The sequence below is a fragment of the Oncorhynchus nerka genome, linkage group LG10, assembly GCF_034236695.1.
Source record: "Oncorhynchus nerka isolate Pitt River linkage group LG10, Oner_Uvic_2.0, whole genome shotgun sequence".
Classification (NCBI taxonomy): domain Eukaryota; kingdom Metazoa; phylum Chordata; class Actinopteri; order Salmoniformes; family Salmonidae; genus Oncorhynchus; species Oncorhynchus nerka.
Genome location: NC_088405.1, coordinates 48,128,248 through 48,144,215, shown reverse-complemented (window position 1 = coordinate 48,144,215; position 15,968 = coordinate 48,128,248). Strand labels below are relative to the sequence as shown.

At 42.4% G+C, this 15,968-nt stretch overlaps 1 protein-coding gene across 4 annotated transcripts; it reads right to left on the bottom strand.

Moving 5' to 3' along the window:
• Positions 1-4,370: 4,370 nt before the first annotated feature.
• Positions 4,371-11,737, bottom strand: si:ch211-215c18.3 (uncharacterized). 4 transcript variants are annotated; one of them, XM_029671973.2, is made up of 6 exons: positions 11,350-11,737; positions 10,900-10,932; positions 10,715-10,810; positions 10,357-10,523; positions 8,770-8,962; positions 4,371-8,235 (listed from the first exon to the last, which is right to left on the bottom strand). In XM_029671973.2, exons 2-6 carry the CDS (start codon positions 10,910-10,912, stop codon positions 8,129-8,131), a joined length of 576 nt encoding a protein of 191 aa, XP_029527833.1. In that variant the 5' UTR covers positions 10,913-10,932; positions 11,350-11,737; the 3' UTR covers positions 4,371-8,128. The 4 variants fall into 4 exon arrangements, with proteins under 4 accessions (XP_029527833.1, XP_029527834.1, XP_029527835.1 ...); XM_029671974.2 differs by lacking the exon at positions 10,900-10,932 and having other exon boundaries at positions 10,715-10,837; positions 11,350-11,735; XM_029671975.2 differs by lacking the exon at positions 10,900-10,932 and having other exon boundaries at positions 11,350-11,735.
• Between the last annotated feature and the right edge of the window lie 4,231 nt (positions 11,738-15,968).

Genomic DNA, 15,968 nt, shown 5'->3' with positions numbered 1-15,968 from the left:
TCTGAGAGCAACTCTCAACTGAGTTAGGAAGGACACCTGTATCTGTCACGATTGTCGTAAGAACATTCGGACCAAAGCGCAGCGTGATATGGGTTTCCACATACCTATTGACGTGAAACGCACAAAACAATAAAAAGCAAATGATACGTGAAGCTATGGAGTGCTCACAACTACACATAAACAAAATCACACAAAACACAGTGGGGAAATGGCTGCCTAAATATGATCCCCAATCAGAGACGACGATAAACAGCTGCCTCTGATTGGGAACCATACCAGGCCAACATAGAAATAAACACCCTAGATTACCCACCCTAGTCACACCCCGACCTAACCAAAATAGAGAATAAAAAGGATCTATATGGTCAGGGCGTGACGGTACCCCCCACCCCCCCCCACCCCAAAGGGGAGGGTCCGGGTGGGCATCTAACGTTGGTGGCGGCTCCGGTGCGGGGCGAAGTACCCACTCAGCTCGCGAATCCGCCAGCATCGGTGACGGAAATGGTGCAGGACGAAGAACCCGCTTATCCCGCGGATCCAGCCATGGACCCGGGCTGAACACTGTGCCTGGACTGGACCTCGGTGCAGAGGAAGGCTCCTGCCATGGAGCGGGACTGGACACCGGGTCTAGACTGGAGATCGGTGCAGAGGAAGGCTCCGGCCATGGAGTTGTGTTGGTCGCCTTGCCTGGCGTGGGCACCGGCGCAGAGGAAGACTCCGACCCTGGAGCTGGGTTGACCTTCGAGCCTGGACTGACTCCGCGTCTCTGATTGGGGATCAAACTAGACGATTTTCAATATATTTTGGGCACCTTTATTGCTTTGTCTAATGGACCTTAAAGGTAAAAATGTATACAACTGAAGTCCATTTCTATTGTGGTGTAACTGTGAATAATATTTAAAATATTCTTTATCTGTGTTGTTTTTGGTATGTATGTTATATTTTTGGGGTTTTATGTTATTATTTTTACATGATTAATTTTTGGTCTATTTAATGATTTTTGATATCCTAAACTTTTTGATATCCTTGTTTGGACATTATTGTGTTTGTCACGCCCTATCTTTTCGTTGGAAAATCCTAACAGAGAGAGAGAGAGAGAGAGAGAACATCTTCCAGATAGTGAATGTCAGTTCTCATCGTGTTGAGCGTCACCTTCACTACTTCTCTTAATTTACAGCCCCATAGATGTAAAATCAAGCTGCTGATAGGAGGAGGGGGCAGCAGGAGAATGGAAGAGATAACAGGAAAATTGTGTTTTGTCAAGACACCAGCTGGGCAGATTTATTGCACATGTATTGAGTTGCATTTCATGTTTAACTCTCACTTTCACTTAGCTCTGTAAAGTTTTATTTTGACTTTAGACGACTTCTACTATTTCTGTCCCCACCCCCCATCCTTTTCTCCCCCGATCCGGTATACTTTTACCAGTTCCCCTTTAACAATACATTCATGCAGGCTATACTTCTATGAGAATATATTTTCTCCACTCCTCCTTTCCCCATACAAAGCCATATGTTGGGAATCAAGACCATATGGATTTTGGTCTCGTAAATGTTGGTACTTTCCCCTCTGCTACCATATGTAGCCAACAGAATATTCATAGATCACTCCCTCTCAACAACGCAGTGTAGCCATATGAATGCACAGGCCATCTGGCTGGAGTGTTTTCGAAAATACTAAATCTCTCCCTATCCCAGTCTGCTGTCCACACTCTGCTTCATGACGTCCACCATTGTTCATGTACCCTAGAAAGCGAAGGTAACTGAACTAAATTACTATCGCCCTGTAGCGATAGTAGTTAAGGATGATATCACCTCCACCTTAGGTGACACCCTAGACCCACTGCAATTTGCATACCACCCCAATAGATTTACAGATGACACAATCACCATCGCACTGCACACTGCCCTATCCCATCTGGATAAGAGAAATACCTATGTAAGAATGTAGTTCATTGATTACAGCTCAGCCAATCAACACCATAGTGCCCTCCAAGCTCATCATTAAGCTTGGGGCCTTGGGTCTGAACCCCGCCCTGTGTAACTGGGTCCTGGACTTCCTGACGGGCCACCCCCAAGTGGTGAAGGTAGGCAAAAACACGTCCACTTCACTGATCCTCGATACATGGGCCCCACAAGGGTGTGTGCTCAGCCCCTCCTGTACTCCCTGTTCACCAATGACTGCATGGCCATCCACATCTCCAGCTCAATCATCAAGTTTTCAGACAACACAACAGAGGTAGGCCTGATTACCAAAACCGATGAGACAGCCTACAGGGCCCTGGGGGAGTGTTGCCACGAAAATAACCTCTCCCTATACGTCAACAAAACGAAGGAGCTGATCGTGGACTTCAGGAGACAGCAGAGGGAGCATGCCCCTGTCCACATCAACGGGGCCGTAGTGGAGAAGGTGAAAAGCTTCAAGTTCCTCGGCGTACACATCACTGACAATCCAAAATGTTCCACCCACAGACAGTGTGGTGAAGAAGGCGCAACAACGCCTTTTCAACCTCAGGAGGCTGAATAAATGTGGCTTGGGCCCTAAGACCCTCACAAACCTTTACAGATGCACCATTGAGATCATCCTGTCGGGCTGTATCACCGTCTGGTACAGAAACTGCATCGTCCATAACCGCAGGGCTCTACAGAGGGTGGTGCTGTCTGCCCAATGCATCACCGGGGGCACACTGCCTGTCCTCTAGGACATCTACAGCACTCGGTGTCACAGAAAGGCCAAAAAGATCCTCAAGGACATCAGCCACCCGAGCCACGGCCTATTCCCCCCACTACCGTCCAGAAGGAGGTGCATCAACGCTGGGACTGAATAACAGCTTCTATCTCAAGGTCATCACTGTTAAATAGTTACCATTACCTTGCCCTGAACTTTCGTCATAGTCACTAGCCGGCTACCACCTGGTTACTCAAAACTGCACCTTAGATGCTGCTGCCTATGTACATAGTGTAACGCTCCGGGTGTCGTGGGTGTGGAGTCAGACGCAGGAAACATAGAGTGCGATGCTGTGCTCTTTAATGCACAAAACGCAACACAGGGTGCTCACAACCAAAATGCACGACCAGGAACAAACACGTTCCTCTACTACAAAACAGAAGGTCACAATAATTAATCCCGCACAAAGAACCAGGCGGGCCGGCTGACTAATAAAGCCTCACTAATTATACCCAACTCAAAACAGGTGTACTCAATAAACACATAAGGAGGGGGAGGAAAGAATCAGTGGCAGCTAGTAGGCCGGCGACCTTCGGTCAGAGTCGTGACACATAGACATGAAACACTGGTCACTTTAATAATGGAACATTGGTCACTTTAATAATCTTTGCATATTAATGCAAATTAATGACTTAAAAATCATACAATGTGACTTTCTGGAATTTTTGTTTTAGATTCCGTCTCTCACAGTTGAAGTGTACCTATGATACAAATTACAGACCTCTACATGCTTTGTAAGTAGGAAAACTTGCAAAATCGGCATTGTATTAAATAATTGTTCTCCCCACTGTATGTAAATAAGGTATTTCTGTTTTTACTGTTAATACATTTGCAAAAAAATCTAAAAACCTATTTCTGCTTTGTCATTACGTGTAGATTGATGACAACATATACTATTCTATCCTATGTATTCTTCAGATATACTACATATTCTATCCATATACTGTCCATAATGTCTATACATTCCATCATCTTTATTCTTGTATATTGTTAGATATTACTGCACTGTTGGCGCTAGGATCACAAGCATTTCGCTACACCCTGTTTTTGCTTTGTCATTATGTGTGTAAATTGATGAGGACAAAAAATGTATTTAAGCAATTTTAGAATAAGGCTGTAACGTAACAGAATGTCCAAAAAGGGAAGGGGTCTGAATTCTTTCCGAATGCACTGTATAGTGTATATAGGGCATGTTGGGTCTGTAATGGCACAATTCTCAATACTATTCTCAACCATGTTTATTTTCATATTGGACTGCCATCTAGTGGCATACGGTCTGCTCCATCTCTGCTACAGAGACACAGGCAGTAACCTCAGCTCCCTCAGCAATTACAGAAGCGTATTGGTATAATCCACAGTGAAGGTGTGCTCCTCTTCTCTAGTGTCAGACTGCATTGTCACAGTACTGGAGCCCTGAGGCATGGGCCCCAGGGACGAGAACAAAACACATGACCTGGTGACAAAAGTTTGATGTTCCAAAGAGAGATGCATGATTCTATAATAACTTCCTCCAAATTCTGCAATGAATGTATCCTGTACCAACACCAGACTTGCCAATAGCATATATACAGTAGATTGTCTGTGAACATCATGGAAATAAATTGAAGATGCTGAAATGACAAAAAATACAATTTTTACTGTTATACCTTTATTTCTTGCTATTGCATTTTGTACACATTCAGTGGCAAGAAAGAAAGGAGAGAAAACACTGGTTTGGCAAACTAATGTGTACATATCACATTCACAAATCCCACTTTGCAAAGCAGTCAAACTACAATGAGATTTCAGTGCGTGGTGACAAAAACAAAAAGGTACAGCACACAGGATATGTGCTAAGTAAGATGTGCCATGTAAGAGAAGCATAATTGTCTGCAAGGACACAGATACTGATATGAACAATAAAGCAGCATTCAAAAAGCATAGGCACTTGAAGCATGTGCAAATAGCCAGTGCAGTGCCAGTGGGAGCTGTGCGTGGGAGCAATAAGAGCATTAGAATGAAAAAGGAAGAGAATGGAAAGCAGCTAATGACATCATCAACAAGACATATTTAACCCATCTACATGTTCTTTCATTCTGCACATACTAAAAACTAACATCAACAAACTATCAACTTACTAACTACTATCAGGACACGTGATGGTAGTGTGTATCAGAGACCCTGGTCCATTTCAAGTGCTAATTTCAGTTAATCATTTTTTTGTCCAGAAACATTTAGTTAGTTATGGTAGTAAATCAAATTAACTATCTCATTCATTCACCACCTGATCTTATTATCTCAATAGCTTTTCTATAATTTGTGCTTGTCCTAAAACAGCCTCAATTTCAGTGTGGTCTTCTAGACTCTGATCTCATTCACAGTGATTGGAGGTTTTTGAGGACAAAGATCTAGAATGACCTCCATGATGAGTCCTAAAAAAATTGCTACAGTAATTTTTTAATCTGCAAAGCATATGAAATACTTTTACTTGTAATAATCTATATAATTATTTCCAAAATAATGCAATGGTGCAGTGAAAGTACAATTTGATCAATCATTTTTGGCAAGATACATCTGTAAGCAATTCCACTTAATAATTTTCTAAAAAATAACATTACAAAATGTTGAATATAATTGTTGCCTATGGATTTAATACATTATTACAATAACTAATAATGTGCCATGTGAAGCTGAGTATCAAAACATTTAACACAGTCATGACATGTCTTGAACTTTCAATGGCTAATCAGCAATCCGTAATTATGCAATACAGGGGATATCACTAAGAGTAATGTTTCCTTTGATATACAATTTAGCTAAGCTCAAGCTTCTACTGTATGAAATCTACAAGAACATGTGGGAATGACAAAATGTAAACAAAACTTTCAAACTAGAGAGAGCATCAGATTTCTTTGCGTCTATGAAAGGTTTCTTAATACTTTGAGATTGAAATAAAAGGCAAGAGTTGATCATTAACCAATTATTGAATAGTTACAACATACCACCTGACACGTAAATATTTTAGCCAATCAATAGCATGGGATTGTCAACTTCCAACTTTCATTTCCATTTCATCCATTATCTTAATGGTAATTCAGAGGAAATCCTTAGAAATCACTCTGTCATTTCCTGGTTACTAAAATTATAATAGTTGCCCTAATTTCAGTTCATGTGCCAAAACAAGTATTGATAATCATTGTACCATCTGAAATACTGTGATTCTTTTTTTAAGTACAAAAATAATGTATAATCAGCTCTTTATAGCTGGTGTACAAAACCAAACGTAAAAGATACAAAAATAAACTTAAGCACGAGAAGCATAGAAATCGTTTCTATGTGAATTTGGTTGGGTCCCCCAAAAAGTTACATACAATATTGCAGCTTTAAGTGCCCCAGAATCAGGGGCTGTGAGCCAAGTACACACTCTGATACGGTAGTGTTGGCCTTACTTTTCACCCCCCACTATCTCGTCAATGCTACAGGGATGCTACAATGGGAATGGGTGATCATGTCCTAAAGAGATTCACAAAGGCTGTGTTTGCAAACTTGTCTGTCGCCCCTTCATTAAAGACCAAAATTGGTTAATGAAAATTGTGATTGAATAAAAAAACTAGACCAGTTTCATTTACAGAGCAAAAAATATACAGCTGTGCAATATACACTGAACAAAAATATAAAATATACATGTAAAATGTTTGTCCCATGTTTCATTATCTGAAATAAAAGATCTAATATGTCCCATATGCACAAAAAACTTATTTCTCTCAAATGTTGTGCATAAATTTGTTTACATTCCTATTAGTGAGCATTTCTCCTTTGCTAAGATAATCAATCCACTTGACAGGTGTGTATTATCAAGAAGCTGATTAAACAGCATGATCATTACACAGGTGCACCTTGTGCTGGGGACAATAAAAGGCCACTCTAAAATGTGCAGTTTTGTCACACAAAAGAATTCCACAGATGTCTCAAGTTTTGAAGGAGTGTGCAATTGGCATGCTGACTGCAGGATGTACAACAGAGCTGTTGACAGATAATTTAATGTTCATTTCTCTACCATAAGCCGCTTCCAACGTAATTCTAGAGAATTAGACAGTACATCCAACTAGCCTCATAGCCACACACCACGTATAACCACGCCAGCAAAGACCTCCACATCCGGCTTCTTCACCTGCGTGATCGTCTGAGACCAGCCACCTGGACAGCTGATGAAACTGAGGAGTATTTCTGTCTGTAATAAAGCCCTTTTGTGGAGAAAAACGTACTCTGATTGGTTGGGCATGGCTCCCAAGTGGGTGGGCCTATGCCCTCGCAGGCTGTGCACCCGCCCAGACATGTAAAATCCATAGGCCTAATGAATTCATGATTCATGAACTGATACATACAATTACGCTGGATTCAAAACTTAGTTAAATTATTATACAACCATCCCAGCTCTGCAGATTTTGCTGTGAAGAGATAGAATCATTAGATAATTTGTTTTGGTACTGAAGAATTGCAACATTTACCTGGAGCTAACTCTGCAAAAAAACTGAGTGTTCAGAGATAGATGGGAGGGGTTGAAATGAAGCTGAAGGGTTGTACTAAAAATAACAAGATAACTATTGTAAAATATACTGTGTCCGTACAATGTATATAGGTTCAGAACTTTTGTGAAACAGCAGTTTAAAATGATATGGCAAATAAAAAATCAAAACTGGATGGTCTTCAGAGATAGATGGGAGGAGTTGAGGGTAGCAGAAGGATGGGACAAAAATAAACAAAATATAACTATTATAAAATATACTGTGTCCGTAAAATGTATATAGTATGTATAAACTGGAAGTAGAAGCCTAAGTGTTGTTGAACACTAGTTTACTCCAATTAGGGGAGGGGTGGTAGTGTTAGGGTAAAATAATAAAGGATAATTATATATATCTTTACACAAAGTCTGCTTTTAACTAATCTGATTGTTTAAAAAAACGATTAGTGGAAAAATATCACTATTGGTCTGCCTGTGGTAAACATAGCCATTGTGAATCTCTTTAGGATATGACCATCCATTCCAGTACTAGCATCCCTGAGCCAAAGGGCTGATATGAGCGTGAAAGTCTGGAAGTCCTGAAAGTTTGACTGATATAAAGAAATTCTTTGATAGGATTCTCACCTGATACTCCAAAAGCAAAGTCTAAAGTATAGAGAATAGATAGTACAGAATAAGAACTAGTCTGATGGATCAGTTTTTGAAGTGATCATTGAAGTGGTCAGAAAACAGTGAATATGGAGCCACAGCCTCCAACATACCACTGTTTCACACTAATTACACATTGTCTATGTCTATGATCTCAGTAAATTGTAGTTATTATTGTGAACTAAAATAATGATATGAAAATCTGTTTAAAAACATTTAATAACATCTAGCTATCTGTACATTGAAAGGAGGTCAGGGAGAGAGGAGACCCGTAGTTACAGGAAGTGTCATCACAAGGGACAGAAGAAATAGCCCGGTATGGAACATCACGCTGAGGGCTGAACAGATTGGAAGAATTCCTAGACAGACAAAAACAGACCATCAGATTTAAACACTTGTACACAAACACAACAAACAAACCCTTGCAACAAAGAAAATTGCATTTAGAAAAATGCTAATATTATCTACCACATCAAGAGTCATTACTGAAAGATCATGTCATCACACTTCTCTTTCAATTATACTTTGCTACTAGTTTTTGATTTCATACTCATTTTCCAGACAAAAATGATTCAAATGCCTTTCGAAATGCACACTTCATCTGTATGGATGTGCAATAACACAAGAACAAATAGGTATACATGTACACAAAGAGATCCACAAAGAGAATTTCTTGGAAATACTTTCATAATTCTTGTCTACCCTACTACATATTTGATTGAGTAAATTCATATCTTTGGGCAACCCACCGAACAACTCCAATGCTGTATATGTTTGCATTTTTTTGCAATAATTTATGCTCCGCACCATCAACTACATTGACTCCCCTCTCCTTCCCACTCCTATCTCAGTTGTCCTTCCTCCTGCTCATCCCTGTACCCATGATGACTCACGCTGGTGTACAGCCATGCTGTTCTCCTTCCAGGTAGACCCCTGGTACACCCTGCAGGTGTAGGTGTAGGGCTTATCGTCCGCCATCGGAGCCCAGGTGAGGCGACACACTGTGGGGTTGACCAGGCTCACGTTGGCCCTCCTCCGGTTGTCTGTGGACACCAGGGACACAGCGTTGGGGTAGGTGCTGCCCACCTATTGTGAATGAGATTTTTTTTTCTTCAATTACTTGCTTCAGCAGCAACAGTGGCAAAGTTAGTGTGGTAGTGGGCATTTTAAAGCTCATTTCTTGCAATTCTACACATTTTGTTATGGGGCGTAGAGAACATTTGATTGTTTCAAAACAAATTACCTGTAATTTTACACATTTTGCCAATTGGCAGATGCTATCTGAGTGACTCAAACATTGTAACAAAATCAATGGGGGCCTCATGACATTTTTGGTATTTTAGATTCTCACTGTCTGTCTAGTTTTTCCCTTTGGTGACTGTTAGTTGTCAAAAATGATCTTATTTTTAAATATATTGCTCCATTTCTCACATCCTGATCAGTTTCACCTGTCCTCGTTATTGTCCACTCCCTCCAGGTGTCGCTTGTTTTCCCCAGTGGATTTATCCCTGTGTTTCCTGTCTCTCTGTGCCAGTTCATCTTGTATGTTTAGTCAAGTCAACCAGCATGTTTTTCCCATACTCCTTTTGCTATTCTCCCTTTTCTAGTCCTCCCGGTTTTGACCCTGTCCTGTTTCTGGACTCTGTACCCGCCTACCTGATCATTCTGCCTGCCTTGACCACGAGTCTGTCTGCCACTCTGTACCTCCTGGACTCAGATCTGGTTTTGACCTTTTTGCCTGTCCACGACCATTCTATTGCCTACCCCTTTGTATTAATAAACATTGTAAGACTCCAGCCATCTGTCTCCTGTGTCTGCATTTGGGTCTCTCCTTGTGCCTTGATACCATTATATTTTCTACATACTTTCTATCTGGTTTAGTCACACTTAAACGTCTAAAATCAACAGTGTGCCGCTGCTAAATGCATATAGGGGAAGATTAAGGTTAAATGCAATAAAATTGCACCCCTTTTCCCCTCAGACCAGCCTCAATTCGTTGGGGCATGGACTCTACAAGGTGTCGAAAGCATTCCATTTTGACTCCAATGCTTCCCACAGTTGGCTGGATGGTGGACCATTCCTGATACACATGGGAAACTGTTGAGCTTGAAAAATCCAGCAGCGTTGCAGTTCTTGACACACTCAAACCAGTACGTGCGCCTGGCACCTACTACCATACCCGTTCAAAGGCACTTAAATCTTTTGTCTTGCCCATTCACCCTCTGAATTGCACACATACACAATCTATGCCTCAATTCTCTCAATGCTTAAACATCCTTCTTTAACCTGCCTCCTCCCCTTCATCTACACTGATTTAAAGTGGATTTAACATCTATAAGGGATAATATCTTTCACCTAGATTCACCTGGTCAGTCTATGATATGGAAATAGCAGGTGTTCCTCATGTTTTTACACTCAGTGTAAATAAAGAAAGAGAAAAATAAGAGAACGAAAATCTATCAAAAACAATCAAATCCCACCAGTCGGCTGTCCTGCTTGTACTCGCAGTAGGGGCCTAGGTGTGCAGGGTTGTCTTCCACAGGGAACTCACAGTCCACCCGCAGGTTGCGCTCCATGTAGGTGAGGCAGGGGTACATCTGAGGACCCCGGGGAGTCCAGAAGAACCCAGAGGTTGTGGAGACCAATGCTAGGACACACAGAATAAGAGGCAATAAGAAACATCCTTGAGAATCACATCACATGATGTATTGATAAGAAATCTAAACAATAATACAGAGGAAATAGTTCATAGCCAAAGGAAGATTAGAAAGCAGGTTTTGTAGACCCCCCCACCCCCAAAAAAAGCCAGATGATTGCCATGCAGAGTGAGTGCATTACCTAGGACGAGATATGCGGTGGCAGAGAGATGCGACTCCATGGCACCTGCTGGCTCGTGTGTGCTCGGCCCGGTAAACTGAAGTACGTTCAGATGCTCTGCGTGCCAAATTCCAACAAAGACCACTGTGAATAGTGGCATAGACTTACATCCCTACTAAGAACCAGAAGTGAAATAAAAAAAATACCTTCACATTGCATGCCTTATCAAGAGCACACTTCTTCCATGATGATCCCAACAGGAGAGAAAAATATTTTGGCTGTTAAAACTCGGCATTGTAGCCAAAATGACAGTGGACATCTATTTTGTAGAGTAGGCTAAAGAGCCCACACAGCCAGCACAATCTACATAATATTTTCTTCTAAACCGGACCAACATAAATCCTAAGAGCCTGCGGGGAGACAAGCCTACGCCCATGCGGTCTCGTCTTCAATAACACTGCACCAAACCGGCTTCTATGAAACAGCACGTTTACAGCATAGCCTTATAGAGAGCTTAAATAGAGGACACCTTGAAAGCGTCTCGAAAAGGGCGATTTGCTAGAGCCTACTATTTCCGATGGTGCATTATACCCAATTGTAGAATTACAGCATATAACATTATCAAATAGTCAATCAAATAAATCTGTCGCATTTACCTGATGGAAGTGGGTAACTCGTGCTTCTTTGCCCTAGGTCAAAGCCGTGACGTCCTGTCCTGATACAGCATAGGCTATCCCGCAAGGAGATGCGAAGTAGCCTAGCGTGCTGATACCTTCGTATATACAGTCATTGGCTGATACAGTCCCAGAGTATGGAGGGCGTGGGCGATTATATGGCTGCTGTGCAGTCCAGCCTGGTCTCATAGATTAGAGGTAACAGTAAACATAAATACACGACACTCAAATTAGTATGATCAAATCAAATTGTATTTCTCGCATGCGCCTAATACACCTGCTTTAGACTTTACCATTAAATACTTGCTCAGAGCCCTTCCCAACGATGCAGAGCTTAAAAACAATAACACAAGGAATAAAATAAAATACACAAGAAGGGAGCTATATACAGAGAGCACCAGTACAAGACCAACGTGCAGAGAGAGGTACAAGGTATGAGGTAGATACAGTGCATTCGGGAAAGAATTCAACCTTATTCTAAAATTAATTGAATTGTTATTTTCCCCCTTATCAATCTACACACAATACTTCATAATCACAAAGCAAAAACAGGTGACGACATTTCTGCTAATTTATATATATATATATATATATATATATATATATATATATATATATATACACACAGTGGGGAGAACAAGTATTTGATACACTGCCGATTTTGCAGGTTTCCCTACCTACAAAGCATGTAGAGGTCTGTAATTTTTTATCATAGGTACACTTCAACAGTGAGAGACGGAATCTAAAACAAAAATCCATTCACATTGTATGATTTTTAAGTAATTCATTTGCATTTTATTGCATGCAATAAGTATATGATACATCAGAAAAGCAGAACTTAATATTTGGTACAGAAACCTTTGTTTGCAATTACAGAGATCATACGTTTCCTGTAGTTCTTGACCAGGTTTGCATACACTGCAGCAGGGATTTTGGCCCACTCCTCCATACAGACCTTCTCCAGATCCTTCAGGTTTCGGGGCTGTCACTGGGCAATACGGACTTTCAGCTCCCTCCAAAGATGTTCTATTGGGTGCAGGTCTGGAGACTGGCTAGGCCACTCCAGGACCTTGAGATGCTTCTTACCGAGCCACACCTTAGTTGCCATGGCTGTGTGTTTCGGGTCGTTGTCATGCTGGAAGACGCAGCCACGACCCATCTTCAATGCTCTTACTGAGGGAAGGAGGTTGTTGGCCAAGATCTCGCGATACACGGCCCGATCCATCCTCCCCTCAATACGGTGCAGTCGCCTCTCCCCTTTGCAGAAAAGCATCCCCAAAGAATGATGTTTCCACCTCCATGCTTCATGGTTGGGATGGTGTTCTTGGGGTTGTATTCATCCTTCTTCTTCCTCCAAACACGGCGAGTGGAGTTTAGACCAAAAAGCTCTATTTTTTTCTCATCAGATCACATGACCTTCTCCCATTCCTCCTCTGGATCACCCAGATGGTCATTGGCAAACTTCAGACGGGCCTGGACATGCGCTGGCTTGAGCAGGGGGACCTTGCGTGCGCTGCAGGATTTTAATCCATGACGGCATAGTGTGTTACTAATGGTTTTCTTTGAGACTGTGGTACCAGCTCTCTTCAGGTCATTGACCAGGTCCTGCCGTGTAGGGCTGATCCCTCACCTTCCTCATGATCATTGATGCCCCACGAGGTGAGATCTTGAATGGAGCCCCAGACCGAGGGTGATTGACCGTCATCTTGAACTTCTTCCATTTTCTAATAATTGCGCCAACAGTTGTTGCCTTCTCACCAAGCTGCTTGCCTATTGTCCTGTAGCCCATCCCAGCCTTGTGCAGGTCTACAATTTTATCCCTGATGTCCTTACACAGCTGTCTGGTCTTGGCCATTGTGGAGAGGTTGGAGTCTGTTTGATTGAGTGTGTGGACAGGTGTCTTTTATACAGGTAACGAGTTCAGACAGGTGCAGTTAATACAGGTAATGAGTGGAGAGCAGGGGGGCTTCTTAAAGAAAAACTAACAGGTCTGTGAGAGCCGGAATTCTTAGATGATCAAATACTTATTGCAAGCAATAAAATGCAAATGAATGACTTAAAAATCATACAATGTGATTTTCTGTATTTTTGTTTTAGATTCAGTCTCTCACAGTTGAAGTATACCTATGATAAAAAAGTACAGACCTCTACATGCTTTGTAGGTAGGAAAACCTGCAAAATCGTCAGTGTATCAAATACTTCTCCCCACTGGAAATATATATTCATATATAAAACTTTAATATCACATTTACATAAGTATTCAGACTTAAGTATTCAGATTTAAGAGGGCACCAACAGAGATGGTCACTTCCCTTCAGGTCCTTAAGAAACTAGTTATTTGTTCTTATTTATTATTTTAAGTATTATTTCTTACATTGTTAGCCCAGGAAATCTCAAGTGTTATTACATACAACCGGGAAGAAATATTGGATATTAAATTGATGACAACTTACCAACATTCAACCAGGAATACGTATTTCCCGAAGCGGATCCTTTGTTCGGACCTCCACCCTGGACATGGGATATTATCCCAGAGGCTGCCCCAAAACAACGCAGCCGCCGCAGGAGATGCAGACGGAGCGGCCTACTGGTCAGACTCAGAAGGCGAGCACACCATCCATCGCTCCAGAGCATATTACTCACCCATGTCCAATCTCTAGATAACAAGGAGGGCAAAATTAGGGCACGAGTTGCCTTCCAGAGAGACAGAGATTGTAACAAACTATAACAGGAAACACCCGTGCTCAGGTCCGTCCAACACTGGTCTGACCAATTGGATACCACGTTTCAGGATTGCTTCAATTACGTGAACTGGGATATGTTCTGGATAGCCTCAGACAACAACATTAATGTATACGCTGACTCGGTAAGCGAGTTTATTAGCAAGTGCATCGGAGATGTTATACCCACTGTGACTATTAAAACATTTCCCGAACCAGAAACCGTGGATTGATGGCAGCATTCACGCAAAACTGAAAGCACAAACCACTGCTTTTAATCATGCCAAAGGGACTGGAAACATGACCGAATACAAACAGTGCAGCTATTCCCTTCGTAAGGCAATCAAATAACGGCTCAAACAAGAGACGTATGTGGCAGGGTCTACAGTCAATCACACATTACAAAAAGAAAACCAACTCCTTCGCAGACATCGACGTCTTGTTCCCAGACAAATTAAACAACTTCTTTGCTCGCTTTGAGGACAATACAGTGCCACTGACACGGCCCGCTACCAAAGCCTGTGCGCTCTCATTCTCCGTGGCCAACGTGAGTAAAACATTTAAACGTGTTAACCCTCACAAGGCAAGGCCCATCCCTAGCCGCATCCTCAGAGCATGCGCAGACCAGCTGGCTGGTGTGTTTACGAACATATTAAATCATTCCCTATCCCTGTCTGTTGTCCCCACATGCTTCAAGTTGGCCACCACTGTTCCTGTTCCCAAGGAAGCTAAGGTAATTGAACTAATAGACTATCGCCCCGTTGCAGTCACTTCTGTCATCATGAAGTGCTTTGAGAGACTAGTCAAGGAGCATATCACCCCCACCCTACCTGATACCCTAGACCCACTCCAATTTGCTTACCGCCCCAATAGGTCCACTGACGATGCAATCGCCATCACACTGCACACTGCCCTATCCCATCTGGACAAGAGGATTACCTATGTAAGAATGTTGTTCACTGACTACAGCTCAGCATTTAATACCATAGTACCCTCCAAACTCGTCATTAAGCTTGAGACCCTGGGTCTCGACCCCGCCCTGTGTAACTGGGTCCTGGACTTTCTGACAGGCCGACCCCAGGTGGTGAAGGTAGGAAACAACATCTACACTTCGCTGATCCTCAACACTGGGGCCGCATAAGGCTGCGTTCTCAGCCCTCTCCTGTACTCCCTGTTCACCCATGACTGCGTGGCCATGCACGTTTCCAACTCAATCATCAAGTTTGCAGACGACACTACAGTGATAGGCTTGATTACCAACAACAACGAGACGGCCTACAGGGAGGAGGTGAGTGCCCTCGGAGTGTGGTGTCAGGAAAATAACCTCTCACTCAATGTCAACAAAACAAAGGAGATGATTGTGGACTTCAGGAAACAGCAGAGGGAGCACACCCCCCATCCACATCGATGAACCAGTAGTGGAGAAGGTGGAAAGTTTTAAGTTCCTCTGAGTACACATCACGGACAAACTGAAATGGTCCACCCACACAGACAGCATGGTGAAGAAGGCGCAAGAGACTGAAAATTTTGACTTGTCACTTAAAAACTCACAAACTTTTACAGATGCACAATCGAGAGCATCCTGTCAGGCTGTATGGCCTGGTATGGCAACTGCACCGCCTCAACCGCAAGGTGCGGTCTGCGCAACGCATCACCGTGGGCAAACTACCTTCCCCTCAGGACACCTACAGCACCCGATGTAACAGGAACGACCACCCGAGCCACTACCTGTTCACCCCGCTATCATCCAGAAGGCAAGGTCAGTACAGGTGTATGCTGGGACTGAGAGACTGAAAAACAGGTTCTATCTCAAGGGCATCAGACTGTTAAACAGCCATCACTAACATAGAGAGGCTGCTGTCAACATACAGACTCAAATCT

Excerpts from the sequence above, each read along its gene's own strand:
- si:ch211-215c18.3 (XM_029671972.2), bottom strand. The coding sequence starts at position 10,853 with ATGCCACTATTCACAGTGGTCTTTGTTGGAATTTGGCACGCAGAGCAT. Across the intron at positions 10,524-10,714 it reads CACCGCATATCTCGTCCTAG|CATTGGTCTCCACAACCTCT; the intron begins GTAATGCACTCA and ends TGTGTGTCCTAG. Across the intron at positions 8,236-8,769 it reads CAGCATGGCTGTACACCAGC|GAATTCTTCCAATCTGTTCA; the intron begins GTGAGTCATCAT and ends TTGTCTGTCTAG.